At 38.7% G+C, this 18,655-nt stretch overlaps 1 protein-coding gene across 13 annotated transcripts in view; it reads right to left on the bottom strand.

Annotated features, from left to right (window-relative positions):
* The window catches only part of dlg1 (discs, large homolog 1 (Drosophila)), a 163,567-nt gene that overhangs the window by 34,031 nt on the left and 110,881 nt on the right, over positions 1 to 18,655 (bottom strand). For all 13 annotated transcript variants that reach the window (XM_036570288.1, XM_036570287.1, XM_036570286.1 and 10 more), the window contains 6 exons: positions 17,881 to 18,050; positions 17,450 to 17,586; positions 15,928 to 16,072; positions 11,506 to 11,632; positions 8,728 to 8,884; positions 7,066 to 7,168 (listed from right to left, as the gene is read on the bottom strand). In XM_036570288.1, coding sequence (XP_036426181.1) covers positions 7,066 to 7,168; positions 8,728 to 8,884; positions 11,506 to 11,632; positions 15,928 to 16,072; positions 17,450 to 17,586; positions 17,881 to 18,050 — 839 coding nt within the window. The remainder of the gene's footprint in view (positions 1 to 7,065; positions 7,169 to 8,727; positions 8,885 to 11,505; positions 11,633 to 15,927; positions 16,073 to 17,449; positions 17,587 to 17,880; positions 18,051 to 18,655) is intronic.

The raw sequence follows: 18,655 nt of genomic DNA on the forward strand, positions 1-18,655 counted from the left end.
GCATCTGTTCTCTCCGCTGCTCCATTAGCCAGGCCTCCATGCATACCTAAAGGAGCTAAGAGGGACGGAGCTGTTCTCCTGCAGGTTTCCCACAGGGGGCAGTCTGCAGCTCCCTCACACCTGAGCCTCGCCCAGCCCCACTAGCAAACAAACAATCAATAGTGCTCATTAGGGGTCTCAAGCATGCCCAACCCTCTTTAACAGATTTCACAGGTGATAAAACGATTAATCACGATCAAGCTTAACATCACAAATCTGAGAAGCAATTCACCACCGAAAGGAAGCAGCTTTTTCAAACGAGTCAGCCAGGTTTCACATGCTTACAGTGGCTAAAAAGAGCAAACAGCATACCTCAGCAATGAATAAAGAAAATGAAACAGAATATAACTTACAAACTGCATTTTTAAAGTCAGGAATAAACAACAGCGGCGTCGAGTAATTACGGCAATCCATATTCAGCTGAGCCGAGAGTGCAACTGCACCCCTGTGCCCAGCAACATAAGCTGCATTGAGTATCATTAGCTGAAAACGACAGGAAATGTGCAATTACGACTGCACCACAGAGCATGAAAAGTGAAGATGATCGAGTTAAGGAAAACAGACAAAACGAAGACTAAAGAATAAACTGTGAAAAACAGAATAAAAGCATGTATAAAAAAGTTAATTCATGATAAAATAGCTCCAAGACAGCAGGAAAGGAGCAGAGAAGACGAGACTAGGAAAGGAAGAGGAAATGATAAACATACATATAAACAGCTCTCCTCGACAACAGCAGCTCCACGCGCCACACAGCCTAATTGCTTACAAAAACAGCAATCAGAGCACAGCCCTCCTGGAGCCAGTGATCCTGGCCAACAGAGCACAGTGAAGCAGGGCTGGGCAATGTGTCCAAAAATCTTATCACAATATATTTTTTCAATATCACTCAATATTGATAATTATTAGATGCAATCCCTAAAGCCAAATTTAGCGTCTGAAGAGAGCATTTTGTGGCCTGTTTCACAAAACTATCGTTGTGTTATGTGAGTGATGCTGAAGTGTGGCAGTGCTACAAGTGAAGAAGGTGAGGCTTGTTCTAGTGTAAAACAAAACTGTTTATCATCAAGACAGAACTAGTAAGTATAAATAAAAAATTAAGAATGCGCTGAAATTTTGGCCACCAAAACATTTGGCCTGAAAACCAAAAGTACCACAACTGAAAATTTTGGCCTACAACACAGTACCAAAATCTAACGACACACAAATAATTTGAATTATATGAGAAATAGTGATTAAAACCGCTGTCTTTCTTCCCCTTGCTCTCCTGTGCTGGTCAGTGCAGACATTTTCAAAAGTTTTAAGCAGCAGCTGATCAACAGAGAAATAATATCTGCCCAATGGCCAAAACTATTTTGTGGTAAATATGGGGGACATTAGACAAGTGATTTAAATCTCTGGTCATCATGAGTATCAAGAGACGACAGGACACTCGAGAACTTCTCCAATGCAGTTTTCATACCGCTTGAAAACATGACATCTTGCTTGTGACACAGAATTATAATAAACAAACACAATAATGCCATCTGTAGCCAAAGGTTTTGAAACAATAATTAGACAAAAGTGCAAAAAATCCAAAGCCTTGGAGGACCAACTGTAGGTTTCACAGGCACATGCTATGGCCTACTGTAATAAATTTTATTTAGTGTGAACTGTTTTTGTTTAACATCAGCTCAAATATCAACAATAAGTGTATTTTGTTATGTTGCAGATTTTATGTTTAGTATGTTTATTCAAAAGCATAAATAAAATAGCAATAAAAAACAAAACAAAATTTGTTTTGGTTTAGGATTATTTTCATTTCGGTGCACATTTACAATTCGATATTGAACACTTTTAAAAGCTACACCAGAAAAACAGGAATAAAAAGAAAAAATAGCAAAAGTCATAGGACAAATGGGACATATGGCCTTTTTTTTCCGGAGATGATGTCCTTAAACTCACAGCCTTAACTCTCTATAACTCCTAAACTGATAACAGCTAACTAGCTATCTCTGCTAACTGTCCTGCTGGTTTGCACATATGTAAAAAGCACACATCACCACCTACTCTACTGAAGGTAATAACTGTTCAAGTATACGCATTCGCCTGTAATAACTGAGGAGAAAAAAACGCATAATCCTTTTATCAAGAACACCTCAAACACCCAAATAATGTTGATTTCAATTATTATCCTTACTTTATCACTGCAAAAGTGCAATCGCCATGGCTGGTCCCCTCTATGGCTCGTGCAAGATGTAGAGAGTGGACTGTGCCATGGGCTCCACTGACCGAGAGCCAAGTGAGACTGGGCAGGACTGGCTGAGAGTGGGAGGTGTACATAGAGAGGAGCGTGACAGATACAGGAAGCCAGGCTCAGGAGCCATGCTAAGACCACAGCTTTCACCATACCTCATCCAATTTCACCAACCCGTCCCCAGTACACATACACACAAACGCAGCGGAGGTGTGAAAGAACCATACACACTCACGTGGTCAGAGACTTTAATTAGACTTTTGCTCACCGTCTCCAGCCAGAGCTCTGCAGGACCATCATGGCCCACAGCATTCTCATAAACACTATGGCCAGGCCTGCTGAGGTGTGTAGGGAGCAGAGCCTGGAGAAGCAGAGAGGGCCAAGCTGGACCCACAGGTCTTCATTACAACTGAGCTTCAGCACCTCTAAGGGGTCAGCAGCAGAGCTAATCCAAGTCACGACAGGGCTGTGTCAGTCTAAAGCCATCTGGCCATCACTGTACTCTAGACTAATAGTTAGACCACTGTAAAAATACTGTAAAAATACACCTATTCCACCTCAGTTTACAAATTTCATGTACCTAGAAGCTGGTAGTTAGTTAGAGCTAAACTACACATTCCCTCCAAACCCAATCTAAAATCAGGACCGCTCAACTGACTATTGGTCAACGTCCACCAAGAAAACAGTGAGGAGGCAGTCTGTGACTGTGGCTTCATGTTGATTATCAATCTCTCCTGGGTGAGCTTGTTACTGAAGGAGGGAATTAATTGAACTAAAAGACCGATTATGTGCTAAACTTGAAACTTTTCAGCGCAAGGCTTAAGATTTGTGGTCTGTGTCGAAGTACTAGCCACGGAATGCAGGCCTAGTCATCCCATTAAGTAACTCACATTGAGTAAATAAACTTCCTATCTGATTATTCTTCTGTAATTTCTGTAATGTGGTGTCAAAAAATGGAAAAAAAAAGTATAACAACTGATATCTTGTAGACCAATTTTTTTTTCAGATGGCAAAAATGCAACACTATATTATTCACCCTGTCTGCTCTCTTTTTGGTAAGTTTTGCAGGCAACAAACTTCCAGTCACTGTTGTTTCTGCCACTGGCACAGCCACAAACATGATGCTGGACTGGCTGTGTCCCAGCAGCTAGAACTTCCTTTTTATAGACATCTGCCCATTTGTTTTGTTTTCTTTTGCAGTACGAACAAGTTGGTGAAATTCCTAAAACATCATTCTAAGCCCTGTGTGTATAGTTTTGGTCTGGCAAAAAAGTTGGAATATGTTGCATTTTCATGTTGTTTATCCAGAAAAATTGCAATTAGGACTGCAGTGATTCACTATAATGTTGAAGTGGGATAATTAATGTTTAGGTTTCACGTGCCATTATTAAAATTTCCCCTGAAACAGGAACGGGATCATTAGATTAGCCAATTAATTGGAGAAACAGTTGATAGATTAAGTGATAAGCAAAAGGATCATTAGTTACAGCACTAATTGCAATACACTACAGGAAGCATGAAGGGGGGTGATATGGGTTCTACGGTTGCATTACAGCATAACAGAAGAAATCCTTGTTGCACAGCTAGGACTGATGGCATCACTGTTACAGGGGCAAAATGAGAGGAAATGACAAAAATTTTTAGTTTGATTAGTCGATTAATCGATTACATAAATAATCAATAGTTGGAGCCCTTCTATTTACAAATTGATCATCTAACTCTGCCTGCTACCATTTACAAATCAAAGCCTCAACAGCAGCCATGCTGTCGCTATAGGCCAGCCTCTGCCACCCTTATTTCCATTATCACAGGCCATCATGCGTGAAATAGTTTTCTACTGCGTTCGCAATGAACAAATAAACACTCCTTACTATTCACACCACACCGAATAAAGACTAAAGGTTCAGCTTAAAGCTCAGTGCACTGTTTGCTTAAGAAGTCATGGCCCTTTGCTTCTAAAGCTTGTATTTAGCAATGAACAAGAAGAAGGAAAGATCAGCTAAAAGAGAAGGAGAAACATCCTTCTGTTAAATTATTTCTCCATATTGGTAAACCCCACACATCTTAGTGATGGCACACTCAGCATTAGTCTCCAAACTCTAAAACACTGATAACTAAAAAACGACTTATCAGCTAATTACACACTGCAGAAAATAAAGCTTTCGTAATACCATCCATGCATGCATAGCATCAACAGTCTGGACACACCTACGCAAGAAGGGCTTCTCTTTATTTTTAACAATATTAAGAGGACATCAAACTCTGAAATGTCATACACAGAATTACTGCAATCTTTTATTTTTAAGGGTCCACATAATGGAAAACCAAATTTTCCAAATGTACTGTTGACTTTCCAGTCCATACAGTCCATATACAGTGGTGTGAAAAAGTGTTTGCCCCCTTCCTGATTTCTTATTCTTTTGCATGTTTGTCACACTTCAATGTTTCAGATCACCAAACAAATTTAAATATTAGACAAAGATAACACAAGTAAACACAAAATGCAGTTTATAAATGAAGATCTTTATTATTAAGGGAAAAAGAAATCCAAACCTACAGGGCCCTGTGTGAAAAGGTGATTGTCCCCTAAACCTAATATCTGGTTGGGCCACCCTTAGCAGCAACAACTACAATCAAGCGTTTGCGATAACTGGCAAGGAGTTTTTTACAGCGCTGTGGAGGAATTTTGGCCACTCATCTTTGCAGAATTGTTGTAATTCAGCCACATCGGAGGGTTTCCGAGCCTGAACCGCCTTTTTAAGGTCATGCCACAGCATCTCAATCGGATTCAGGTCAGGACTTTGACTAGGCCACTCCAAAGTCTTAATTTTGTTTTTCTTAAGCCATTCAGAGGTGGACTTGCTGGTGTGTTTTGGATCATTGTCCTGCTGCAGAACCCAAGTGCGCTTCAGCTTGAGGTCACGAACAGATGGCCGGACATTCTCCTTCAGGATTTTTGGCAGACAGCAAAATTCATGGTTCCATTTACCACAGCAAGTCTTCCAGGTCCTGAAGCAGCAAAACAGCCCCAGACCATCACACTACCACCACCATATTTTACTGTTGGTATGATGTTCCTTTTCTGAAATGCTGTGTTACTTCTACACCAGATGTAATGAGACATACACCTTCCAAAAAGTTCAACTTTTGTCTCGTCAGTCCACAGAGTATCCTCTCAAAAGTCTTGGGGATCATCAAGATGTTTTCTGGCAAAACTGAGACAAGCCTTTATGTTCTTTTTGCTCAGCAGTGGGTTTCATCTTGGAACTCTGCCATGCAGGCCATTTTTGCCCAGTCTCTTTCTTATGGTGAAGTCATGAACACTGACCTTAACTGAGGCAAGTGAGGCCTGCAGTTCTTTAGATGTTGTTGTGGGGTCTTTTGTGATCTCTTGGATGAGTCGTCGCTGTGCTTTTGGGGTAATTTTGGTCGGCTGGCCACTCCTGGGAAGGTTCACCACTGTTCCATGTTTTCACCATTTGTGGATAATGGCTCTCACTGTGGTTCGCTGGAGTCCCAAAGCTTTAGAAATGGCTTTATAACCTTTTCCAGACTGATAGATCTCACTTACTTTGTTTCTCATTTGTTCTTGAATTTCTTTGGATCGCAGCATGATGTCTAGCTTTTGAGGATCTTTTGGTCTACTTCACTTTGTCAGGCAGGTCCTATTTAAGTGATTTCTTGATTGAGAACAGGTGTGGCAGTAATCAGGCCTGGGTGTGGCTAGGGAAATTAATCTCGGCTTTCCAAAGATGTGATAAACCACAGTTAATTTATGTTTTAACGAGGGGGGGCAATCACAAAGGGCCCTGTAGGTTTGGATTTCTTTTTCCCTTATTAATAAAAAAGATCTTCATTTATGCATTTTGCATTTTGTGTTTACTTGTGTCATCTTTGTCTAATATTTAAATTTGTTTGGTGATCTGAAACATTGAAGTGTGACAAACATGCAAAAGAATAAGAAATCAGGAAGGGGGCAAACACTTCACACCACTGTATGTAACTAAAGCTACAAAAAACAGTCTATTTTGAACTTACTGTTTTTGTGATGTCACTAACAGCAGCACATTTTCCACATTGATTGTAGGCTAACGTGCTTCCAGTAGACTGAACAGGTGGACATATATACAATTAAGCCCATTCACACTGAAGTTATAAGAAGTGTTTCAGCTCTGAGTGCTTTTTGCATAAAGCACAAAACGGAGCAACCAATCAGAACAGAGGCTATTTACATACATCAGTCACAGTAACAAGACATAAAGGATGGAAAATGGTCATGTAGACATGAATTATAAATGTTTCAGTATATTTTAATTAGTACATTTTAGTACCTTCCTTAAAATCATCTTAAGTGGACCTCAGGGAAAAATATTAGATAAATGTAGGATATATCGTTTTCACGCAGCTTTGCACGTTCTTAGCATTCACTGAGAGAGCTTCATCTGGGGCCACCAGGGATGCTTTACCAACAGGACTGAAAAAGTCCCATATATTCTAAGACCTTAAGGGTTACTTACTGCTTACTTGCTGGGGTATCATTTAAAAAATATTGTTTTTTTTAAATGATACAAATTTACACTTGGGCATCAAACAGATCAAAAGCATTTAAGCACAAGCTTACAAACTGGTACTGTAATGGTGACATTGGTATAATGCCTCAACAGCCAATAGGAGGAGACCTGCCCTTCGTACAGAAAAGTGGCTGGAGTACATGGCTCTGGCTGTGTCAGGGAAATGATGGCCAGAGAGCATGAAGTAGTTACGAAGTCTGGTTTAAAAAGCATGATATTTACCCTCTGGTCTGTACTGGGCCACAATGGTGACAGTCTGGCCAGCATTCTTCAGCGCTGCGGCCGCCTGTTCGTGGGTCGCGCTGCGAAGGTCCACTCCATTCACCTGCAAAGAACACGTACACTTACATTAACGAGGATTCAACACATAAAGGCTTTTTAAATAGACACTTATGGATACTTGCTACAGAAAGGGCAGAAATGACACAAGTTTTCTTCTTAGGCTGATTTTACATGGTGAGACTTTCATGCATGTTGCGATTTGCCTGCAACTTAACGTCCATGCAACTTGACAGTTTCACAACACAATTCAAAAACAATGTTGAACGCAACACATTTGATTATTCCACTAGTTAATAGTTAAATTAGCAGCTGTGTATTAAAAGTACAGGCATCACTCTTCCTATAAAGTTACATATTTGCAGCATTTTTATCATCTTCATATATTTTTTCTTTCTGCCATTGCTGTTCTTTTTCTATAAGTATCTGTTTCTCTCTATCTAAACTTAGCTATATATTTGAGTTTTTGTATATGTTGTGTGTTAAGCCTTTAAAAAGGAATGTTTAAGTTTCACCCATTGGTTCCCAAATGAATCTGAGCTCAGTGTAAAAATAAAGTAAATCACGTATATCATAGCAGGCTAACAAAGAAGAATTAAAGGTGGCACAGGCAGATGTTTAAACAGCCGTTGCCATTAGCTGGCTAGTTGAGATTCTTGCTTTTATGGCTTTCAAATGAGTTGCAGGATGCTTTACATTATGCAATTGAAGTGCAATTCAGGTTCATGCAGGTTTCATGCAACTAAAGTTGCGTAAAAGTCTATCCGTGTAAAGCCAGTCTTAATCTTTGCACTGCAGCTATGAGACACGCATTGTGCGATTTTGGAAACCTTTTGTTTGGTGAAATTACACTGCATGTTTAAATCGACTTCCATGTACAGTCAGAGCCTAGAATTTATACGCTGCACAAAATTGCTGGGTCAGACTGCCAGGCTTTAATGTGGATGCTCACACTGTGTGTAAAACACAAACCCTACGAAAATAACAAACAGCTCTGTCCAGGGTTTGAATTTTGCAAACATCTTGGGGGGTCCCCTGGTAGAATTTCTGATTATGATGTGAACTAACATTGATGCTATCCTACTTTACTCCTAAGGGAAGTCAGAGACTCCCCCAGCCCTCCCTCAACTCAAACCCTGGTTCTATCTATGAATAATTCCCAACTGATAATATTCCGATGGCATCACAATAACGCTGCCACCATTTTGGTAGGCAACATCAAGTTCATTCAGCAGAGCTGTGGTGGTTTGTAACGAGAAAACAAAGCCATGGATCCAGCAAAGGTACTAAAACTTTTTTTTAATCACTTTTTAAAATCTCATTTTTAAATTATTCAGCTGATATATTTGAGTGTATTGCTTTGATTTTATTCGATTTGTGATCAATGCTGGATGAATGCTGAAAGTCAGCACTGTGTAAACTGCACACCTAAATCATCTCACACTCGTCTCAAACACTGATCCCTAACCTTAAAGATATTTGCTGAAATTGTGTAAATCTGACCATCACTTAAAAGCACAAATGATCCATGAAGTCCAAACATCCCAGCTTTCAATGGGCATAAAAATATTCTGCACTGCTGGGTTGTCTTTAGCTGATTCTTACAGAAATAATGCGGTCTCCTTTCCTCAGCTCTCCACACAGGTCGGCAGGTCCTCCAGCCAGGATAAAGGAGATGAAAATGCCTTCTCCATCCTCTCCACCCACAATGTTAAAGCCCAGGCCTGTAGAACCACGGTGCAGCACCACCTTCCGAGGCTCCCTGAAAAGCACCAGCAGAGTTAAACACCCAGTAATAACTGTGTGTTTTATAGCAAATGGTCATACATCAACCATTTAAGTTTCATTAATAATATAGAAATTGGAATTTATCAATTTTGATAAAGTTGTAACCTAAATCATGAGCACTGAAAGTCAGTTAATGTCTTGAGAAGACAAGCTGCTCTTAAAGGGGAATTTCACAGATTTTTCAAAATACCTGCATAATTCAAAGTCAATCAGAGTGACCGATGTGCAATGTTTGCAGCATCTAACTGAATCTAAATGTGGCTGACAGTTATTACTGGAAATGGTTACAAATATGTTGCCAGATGTTGGAGATATTCTAAGTTTTGCAATAACTTTTTTTGGCCTAAATCGTATGTTTTAAAAAACATGGCAAAAAGCAACCAAAGAAAACTTTACCACTGTGTACCTACTTTTTTTTACCATTATCAACATTACATATGAAACATGTAGGTTCACTGGCCATTTTAGATTGCTTAGAGTGCTCTGGAAGGCTTTGTGTACACTTCCATGATTGAGTTATGTGGAAACTTTGAAAAATAGCTCTTTTAAATTGTCTTTTAAAATAAATGTTAGCTATTTTGAGAAATCAACCATTTTTAATTATCTTAAATATTCTGTTTATACATCTTATGATTTGCTACAGTATATTTAAATTGTTTTTTTAAGTTGAAAATAAACTAGAGTGTAAAATAGTGCTAATTATGAAAAATCAGCATGAACAATATGTTCCCAGCATATTCAAGCTTTTGATTACAGTGTAATGATAAAAGAGTCAGGAACATTAAACATAAGACATGTTTACAAAGCTTTTAGCATTTTGGTTGTAGAAAAATGTGCTATTGTTCTACTGTTCTGTTCTTCTAGGTACTAAACTTATATTTGGATATTCTAGATATGCAATGTCTGATGGTACAGCCATATGTCTCCCTCTGGTGGACATCAGATATACTTCTTCCTCTACTGATTTAATTTATACTGCAAAACAAATACATTCATTGCTTTTTTTCTTCCTTAAATGTGTTTCCTGTAATCTACTGCTGATCTGCTGATGAACACATACCTCACAAATAAGAATTAAGCTTCAAGCACTGAGGAAGCTGATAGGAAAACTGTTCAGTATGAGTCTGTAGGTGGCAGTATAAGCACAAGACAGCATTTCCAATATCCTAACTGAAGTCAGCTTTCACCACAAGTATAAACCTTGTGGAAAGTGTTTAGGGTCAGGTCTCATTTAAAGTCTCTACAATGCAATGTTTTGGCAGTAGACTACTGGCTGAAGGATGAAGTCTTAATTTGAAGATTATCAGATTTCCAAAATTGACCACAGATTGGTAGGACTTATTATCACGCTAGCTTATGACGAAAGAGGCTGTTCTTTTTTTATGATGGGTGTGACGTATTTGATGACGGCACTATTCCGATAGGAAAACAAATCCCTCCAGAAAAGTGGATTAAGTATGGTAAAGCACACCAGTGGATGTGCCCCCCACCCCTGTTGCTAAATTTTAGCTTGGTCTGGCCAGGCCATCTGCCCTGCCCTGGCCCTCTCTCCTAATGCCTCTCTCTGTGTGGCCGTGCAGACTGGCAGCTCTTACAAAATCAAAACGCAATCCAATGAATGAAAAGGCCTGAATGGTTAGATGCTGTGGTCTAATGTAGTAGACCTTAAGTTCAAACATGATCTTCTACAGTCTGCTGGGGAGCATGTACTGTATGCCGTGTGGAATTTACCTGTTTAATCTTGTTACTTAGTCCTGGTCATAAGAACCACTAATCATGACATCACATAATTTAATAGACAGAATTCTTGATTTCCTGTCATCTTTGATTGAAGTCTAGTGACTTGTGCCTGCCTCTAAAACATCTTCTGATTTTTGATTACTTTATCATGTACCTCTGGGTGAGGAATAATATTAATCAACAATATCATGTATCATGTTACATTTTATTTAGCTGTTTATAATATTTTTATAAATATCACTGCCTTGAGATTTAATCATTCTTGATGCTACACGGTTACCTCCACATTTATCTACCAGCTCCACTGTTATATATTATAAGCAAATTATATATTTATCTGCAACCAAATTAGTTCAATATTATTGAAAACCGAGATTCCAAACTTAAATGGTAGGGCTGTGCGAACAGTATGTAATATTTATCCTTTAGACAATGATAAAGCGCAGGCTAAGAGCAGTGGTGACCTCGGACAGCTCTGACAGAAGAAAAGAGATCTACATGCCATAGTTTTCTCTTCTCTACATGCCATAGTTACTGGATATGTACACCTGTGTTACAAAGCTGCCTTATTAAATGTGTCTGGCAAAAAAAGGATAGAAAAGACAGATGGGTAGGAAAAAAATAAGCTACAGAGAGAAAAAAAGAGAGTGAGAGACAATGTGCAAGAGACCAGCGAAGCCAGAAGTGAAGGGCAAAAAGAGCTCATCTTATGAGCCGTATCAAGTCTAACTTGAAACACCAGAGGTCAATTCAATAAACTCAGAGACAAGCAGTCATAAGAACAGACATAAATTAACACTGATAGGCCCTTAGAACAAAAGCAGAGGAACTCCTCTAACATGAAATGAGGGGCACCTTGTGATCTCCTCATCTCCCAGCATGCCTTTGGAGACTGGCGAATAGCGGGATGGCGTGGCTGGAGTCAGGGGCTGGCTCAGATAATTTGGGGTGCTGATATGATTCTCCATGTGCTGGGAATAGGCTGAAAGACAAGACAAAGAAATCCATTATTTCCTTAGCTTAGCATGAAATCCATTTAACAATATGCATAGAGGTCACCCCAGTTAGGTTCTTTATAATGATACCACTCAGACCACAGCCATGATATTGACCAAGAGCACTGCACAGGCCAAAAACAGTTTCAGAATGCAAAGAATAGATTATTTTATTCTAAGCTGTATAATGTAGACGTTTGAAATTTTTCAGGAAATGAGTATTTCTTGTTGGTTTGCAAAAATGGCAGAACCGAAGAAACAACAGGTGAATTATTGGAAATAATACCATTTCTGGTACATTTTATCCCCTTGTTTTGACCACAGATGGCACAACACCAGTTTTTCCTTTTTTGATACTAATACTGATATTGAAACCATGACAGCAATACTGATAGTTGTAACAACAGTGATACTGATACAATATTTCTTCTTTAAAAACTACTAAGCTTTAAAATGAGCTATTTTTAATTACAGCACTCCACATAAAGTGAGCATATGAAAGAAGGTTATCATGCATAAACTACTCAAACACTCTACTAAACCACAGAAAGAAATAAACAGCTAAAAACATCACATCACACAATGTGAGTGTGTGCTATTTCAGGCTAGATTTGTTACAGGATCAGATTTATCCTTTTTTTCACCTCTGATCCAGCATTTGCTGCTCATATGAGCCCAATGCAGATACCATCAATAACATACAATATCTAGTTGTGCTAAAAAGCTTTTCACTATGTGATGAACATGAAGCTGAGTGTTGCAAAGTGTATCCTATATAAGTAGGGCTGGATACTCAAGTATTCATGTGTTTCACTGTTATTCAGTTCTCTACTTAGTATTCAGACATTTTGTCTTTTTTATTGCCATGGCTGATTTTGGTAGGATTTCTGATGATTGCAAGAGTGTTGGGTGGCTGTGGTGAGGGTGAATCTTGACCAGGTAGTGATCAGACCAGCCAGTAGCTCCAAAAGCTCCTCAGTCCTCTGTTCCACTGTCTATAGCTCACACCAATCAATACCAACGCTATATAGCTTGGCTATGACTGAGCTCAATTTGGCCTGTGTGTCACCCTCACTGCCGCATTCCATGATAAAAACAGCCAAACTAGCCAAATAAAATAACTCACTAAAATAAATAAAGATGAACTGAAAAAGAAAAAAAATTACCGTTAGCATCTACTGACTCATTAGAGCTGTATTTCAACTAGAGGGCTACAATCCTAGCAACACATGGTATGCGAGCAGCTGGGCTTCAGTCTGCCTATTAACACATTGTTGATGCCTACTGGATTTATTTTGAACTGCAGTAATGAACAAAATAAAAATTAGTTAATTATGAAAGAAAAATATTATTGTTTTGAGATCAAGTATTCAAGTAACAAAATAAGAATTCGAAGACTGTAAAAAGCTTTTTGGGCCAGTCAGCACTAAATATAGCATTAGTAAAAGTAAAGCAAAATACTGTTATGAAAATCAGTAGTAAATAGCTGTTTTATGTTATCAAAACCTTTACATATAACAGTAAAAATGAGACATTACTCAAATGTCAATGGAAGTCACAGCTTACACAAACTTTTGACGGCAAGTGTACACTGTCCTGCATACACTGCACTGTATAAGTGTTCCACATAGACACTAAATATATTAAAATACATTAATCTTTCAATATATCCAAGTGTTTCACTGCTGTAAAACAGAGGCTCAAAATTCACCCTTTTCCACAGTCTAAGAATACTAATGAACATTAATAAAACATGGTTTATAGCTGTCCAGGCATGAAAAGTAATCTGCTTAAAAGAAAATGACCTTCAACAGTCACACAAAAGGGTGTAGGTTCATCAGTGCCTCTTTGCACAATGAAATATGCTTTTCTTTCTCCTTGCACAGGGTCAGTTACAGTGCGGGAAAGGTCAGAAGACACAGGGCAGTAACAGACAGCAAACCCATCAGCCGGGCTATTCTGTTAGATCCACCTAAAACAGCTCTGTTTGTGCAGATCTTGATAAAGACAGGCTTGGAAATGTTGACAGGACACTATCATTTGACAAGGCTTACTGCAGAGATCACTAGAGCCAATGTTGAAGTGCTCAGTTTAAGCTTTCCAAGAAAAGACAGGGCAGTCTAGACTGGCACAAAAAAAAAATCACAGACTGTTAATCAAGACAACATAGAGAGACAAAAACAATGTGCGTCATTTACATGTGTTCTCACAGCACAAACACATACTGTACTCTCACTATACACTTATGGTGGATTAGCCGCTGGGGAGGGTGGGCAGGGGGTTTGACCACGTGGTATTTTTGCTGATTAAATTTGCTTGTGCCCTTCATGCCTTTAAGCTTTAATGACAGCATCCTCGTCCAGGCCTGTGGTAAAACTCTGGAACAGCACTGAGGCGCTACATCATTGATCAGCATCACTCAGCGCTTTTGGGACGGCATAAATCAATCCTGGGGCATTCCAGAGGAGCCGCCGCCCCCCTTTGAATAAAGTGCTGCGCACTGCTGCTTTGCCTGGGATCATAGCCATGGGTGAGCCCGTGACTTCGGGGGGGACGCTGGCCTACAGCCAGTGCTTTGCTAGACAATTTCATTTTAGCACCTTCACACTATAAAAAGACTAAGCAGAGGATTAGTTGCCCTCAGAGTACGAGGCAAAGGGTCACTCAGGTGAGGGACAATGCATTAATTACACTTCAACATAAAACACTTCATAAGACCTGCTTAGCAGGGTAAACAATTTTCAAGGTAACTAAAGCTTTAAAGTTCTCCATACAAACAATCATCCATACACCACTAAATTTTCCAATTACAGTGAGGTCCGAAATCTGCGGCCACTGATGAAAATGCTTCTATCTTGCATTTTTTACTAATCAGCATATAGTAAAAAATACAATCTTTGAAATATTAACACATACAGTACATTTCAGAATTTCTTAGTATTTGGTTCATCTCCCTTTTGCTTTAAAGACAGCGTGCACTGGAGCTGGCATGCACAAGTTAGCGCAACAGCCTTTGATCAGTGCTTCAAATTCACCAGACTCATCTGAGTGCATTCTTCAATAGAAGGGGTACCAAACAAATAAACAAATATCACACGTTTGCTTAAAGCTGCACTATGTAAATTTTGGGGATCTGGTGATGTGGAGACCTCTTTAGTGGAAACGTGTAATTACACACAACATGCAGAACAACACTTTGTAACATCGGTTGTGCTTCAGACTCTCATGAGCAGATGAATCTGATGATTGTAAGTGCATTGAAAGAGTATGCAAAGAGAACTTCACTGTCATCAGCACTTGCTGATTTTGTATATGAGACCTAAATATTGAGCCAGACATTCTTTTAGGGCCTGTGTGTGTGATGTTCAAGATGTATGATGTGGTTCAAAAACTTCTGACATAATTTTCAAATATTTTAGGCTTTACAGGGTGACTCACAGCTGTGCACAGATATCATATTTTAATGTGTTTTCTTTTCTTCTCCTGGCACAGTGAAAATACTTCCTTTGAAGTGCACCTTTGAATTTAAATATTTACCTAGAAACAGACTCTTGAATGTGTCTTCATCATTTTACTTGTCATAACCTTTCTTTCCTTTATTTTTTTTTTTCAAAATTTTAAAACTTTGCTGTTTATTTCTAAGTTTAATTGAAATTTTTTTTTGAATTTTTAATTTGGTCTCAGCCTTTTGGCCCCACTGCATGTTAATAGGCCCGTATCATGTACCATTGTTTATGTTCTGATGCCTTTGCACTACATGTATGTGTAAATGCGTAGTACATGTAACTGTATGTATAAATTATGAGTATAATGTCCTATGCTTTTCTGCTACTACTGTACCAGAATGTCCCCTTGTAGAACAACTACAGCACATCAGTCTATCTATTTATCTATCTATCCATCTCTTTCCATCCAACTTCAAAGACTGTGGCACAATGCTAGCTGTAACTTTGTATAAATGCCTCATTGACAGAACACGTCGACTATCAGCAACCTTTGAGATTAGTCAGAAGAGACTTCTGTGGTGTGAAGGAACTTGCTGCATCACTTCATCACTGTGCTGTTTTGTTCATAAGGCAGCAGTGTGGGAATGATCAATCTGGAGCATTCACACCTCCACTGGCAGTTCAAGCTGATTAGTTTGTTGGAGTTATGACTTGATTCAACTGTTTTTCTTCGAAGCTAAAGCATCGCGATGTGTTTCAGGGAAAACTGGAGACTGATGTTGGTCATTCAGCAGACGGCATTACAGAAGTATGAAGCTGTGTGTGAGCACACTCACAGTTGGTGACATCAGGGGGTGCGTAGCTGTCATTCATGAAGACACTGGTGGGTTTAGCCACTTTTAAGTAGACTACGTCAGACGTGTTTTTCAAGGCAGCCACAGCATCCTCATGAGTCACCTCTTCAAGGCCAGCAGCATTGACCTGCAATCAAGATAATTATATTAAACATTGTACAGATTTTGCATGTGATACTTTAGGCACGCAGTTTGCATAAAGCTAACTGGGCACCAAACGTGTCTTAGCTGACCGATTACATTTGAGGTAAGGTGAAAAATGGCACTGTAACCTCAAGACACAAATGCATGCCACTGTATAAACTGTATTACAAAAACTGTCAAATTATACTAAAACTATAGGAACTTAATGCAATAGTTCTGCCAAAAATGTAATTTTTATAATTTTTCCCTCACCCTAAACAAAACTGGCCAAATGATGTCTAAAGTTCGTTCTGTTAGTTTTTCAGAAGATTATGAGGCTAAGCTTACAATACATTAGCTACATAAGCCTTTTTAGCAACAATTCAAAGCTAAAGAAGCTAATTTTGGACAATAAACAAATGAAAATTAAGTTTTCTCAGCTGAGTCATCACTTTAAAAGGGAGTTACAGGAGTATGCAACAGTGTGAGCAACTCTGGTCAAACTGCACATTTTCCTAACCCTCTACTGCATGGTGTTGCCACATGGCAACAATTATTTTATCTCAATTTTACTAAAAGGCTGTAATATAAAATGTTTTACTATTTATTTGTGTGAAAAAGGGTATTTTACTTAGAAAGGACAAATACTTAATGACATCACAAGACCAGGAAAGCTTATCATGATGTTTTTATTACCATACATTCCAAATAACAATTGAAATTGAAATTTTCAGTGTAAATATTGGGCTGTACATTTCACAAAGTATAAGTTGGATTTGTTTACTCTTGTTTACAATAAAAGGATGTTTTTAGAGAAAAATTAGATTTCATGGTGCTTTTTTATGGGGTATTATGGGGCTATGGTACAATTGCGAATTGTTGCCATATGGTCAAGAGTCCAAATACCCCACTTAAAAAAATAGTGATCATTTTTTTCAAATATTTCAAAAATAACAAAAACACATTAAAACATTTTTATCATCATCAAGTAATAATTCATGCAATAGAGGGTTAAATCTTAAAGTGATACTAAGTTAACACATTCTCTACAGGGAATACATTTAAATACAACAATTTTCAGAATGTGCATATGACTTTAGTGCACAGTTTCTATTTATTTGCTGAATTCTTTTGCTCTGACAAAATACAAAATGTGCATTAACTTCTGCAGAGGCCACTTTTTGTTTCAATTTTTCCAGTATGTTAAATTCAGCAAATAAACAGTAATTGCATTAAAATGTGCAGATGTTTGGTCTCTGAAGAAGATGTTTTAAATTAATTTTACATAGAAATTCAACAACACATTCGACTGCATACAACTGATTTTATTTTTATTTTTTATGCTTGTGTGGAGGAACTGGGAGTCTTATGACAGACTTACTGCAACAAGTTTATCTCCGATCTGCAGCCTCCCATCTTTGTGGGCAGCTCCTCCCTCGATGATTTTGGTGACATAGATACTGTTGTCCCCAGGAATGTGTTGGTTTCCTACACCTCCTGCTATACTGAAACCTAGCCCTGAGGATCAAGAGTCCAAGAAAAGAGGAAGAAAGGGGAGATATACACTTTACTTTATAACAGTTTATAGGTCAGACAGTGTCACTTTCAGAGAGGATGCTTGTGGGCAAAAGACGTCCTTCAACAGCTACTGCGCAAGCAATGACATGCACAATGAAAATTAATTGCTTTAGCATAACTGTATTCACTGCTGTGTAAAACCTCATTTAGATAAATGTGTTTATTCCCTAGCACAGACTGCAATGAAACAGAGACAGACTTTTATTTCGCAGTAAAAATGAAAGATGATTTTACCTTTAGGACCTTTGACAAGTTTTATATCCACAATTTTCTCGGAGCCAGGCTTTCTTCTTCGGACATATAGTCTGACGATGCAGCCTGCCTCCTTCAGCGCCTCCACGGCTTTACTGTGAGTTACATCTCTCACGTTTACATCGTTTACTCGCAGAATACAGTCATTCACTCTGCATGCAAAAGGGCGGAGGAAAACAGACAGACAAAAAAAAAAGTCTGCACAGGTGGAAATAACAGCATGACACGCCAGGGGTCATCAGTTTTGTTCCTGAGGGGCTACACAGTTTGGTGATTTCCCTGCTCTAACACACCTACAGAATCTGGTAATTAACTGATGATATATATCAAGTATGTAGGAGCAGGGATGTCATCAAACAGTGCTGGACGCCTGCCCTCCAGGAGTGGAAATTATACACTGTGATGCGCTATACAGTAACTGTACAAAGTCAGAGTACACCCTGCATTTATTTAATCCCCAGGTAAAATGGCAATTTGGTACAAGTTATTCATTTTTTAGAGTTACACAAAAAGCAAAAGACTAAGTACATTTTAAAGTTACAACAGAAGCATCAACGACTAAATACATCATATTTTCACTGTTCAGTGCGTCCACTCTTTGCTTTTATTACAGCTTCCAAGTCTTTCAGAGACTTGCTGTTTTCAGTTTTTCAAAAAAATCTGCAGGAAACATTTTCCACACCTCCAAAGTTCAGTCTTTGAAGCTGGTCACCTTGTCTACTTCTCATGATTCAAGTAACCCCAAACACATTCAGTG

Source organism: Colossoma macropomum, unplaced genomic scaffold, assembly GCF_904425465.1.
Source record: "Colossoma macropomum unplaced genomic scaffold, Colossoma_macropomum, whole genome shotgun sequence".
NCBI classification, from domain to species: Eukaryota; Metazoa; Chordata; class Actinopteri; order Characiformes; family Serrasalmidae; genus Colossoma; species Colossoma macropomum.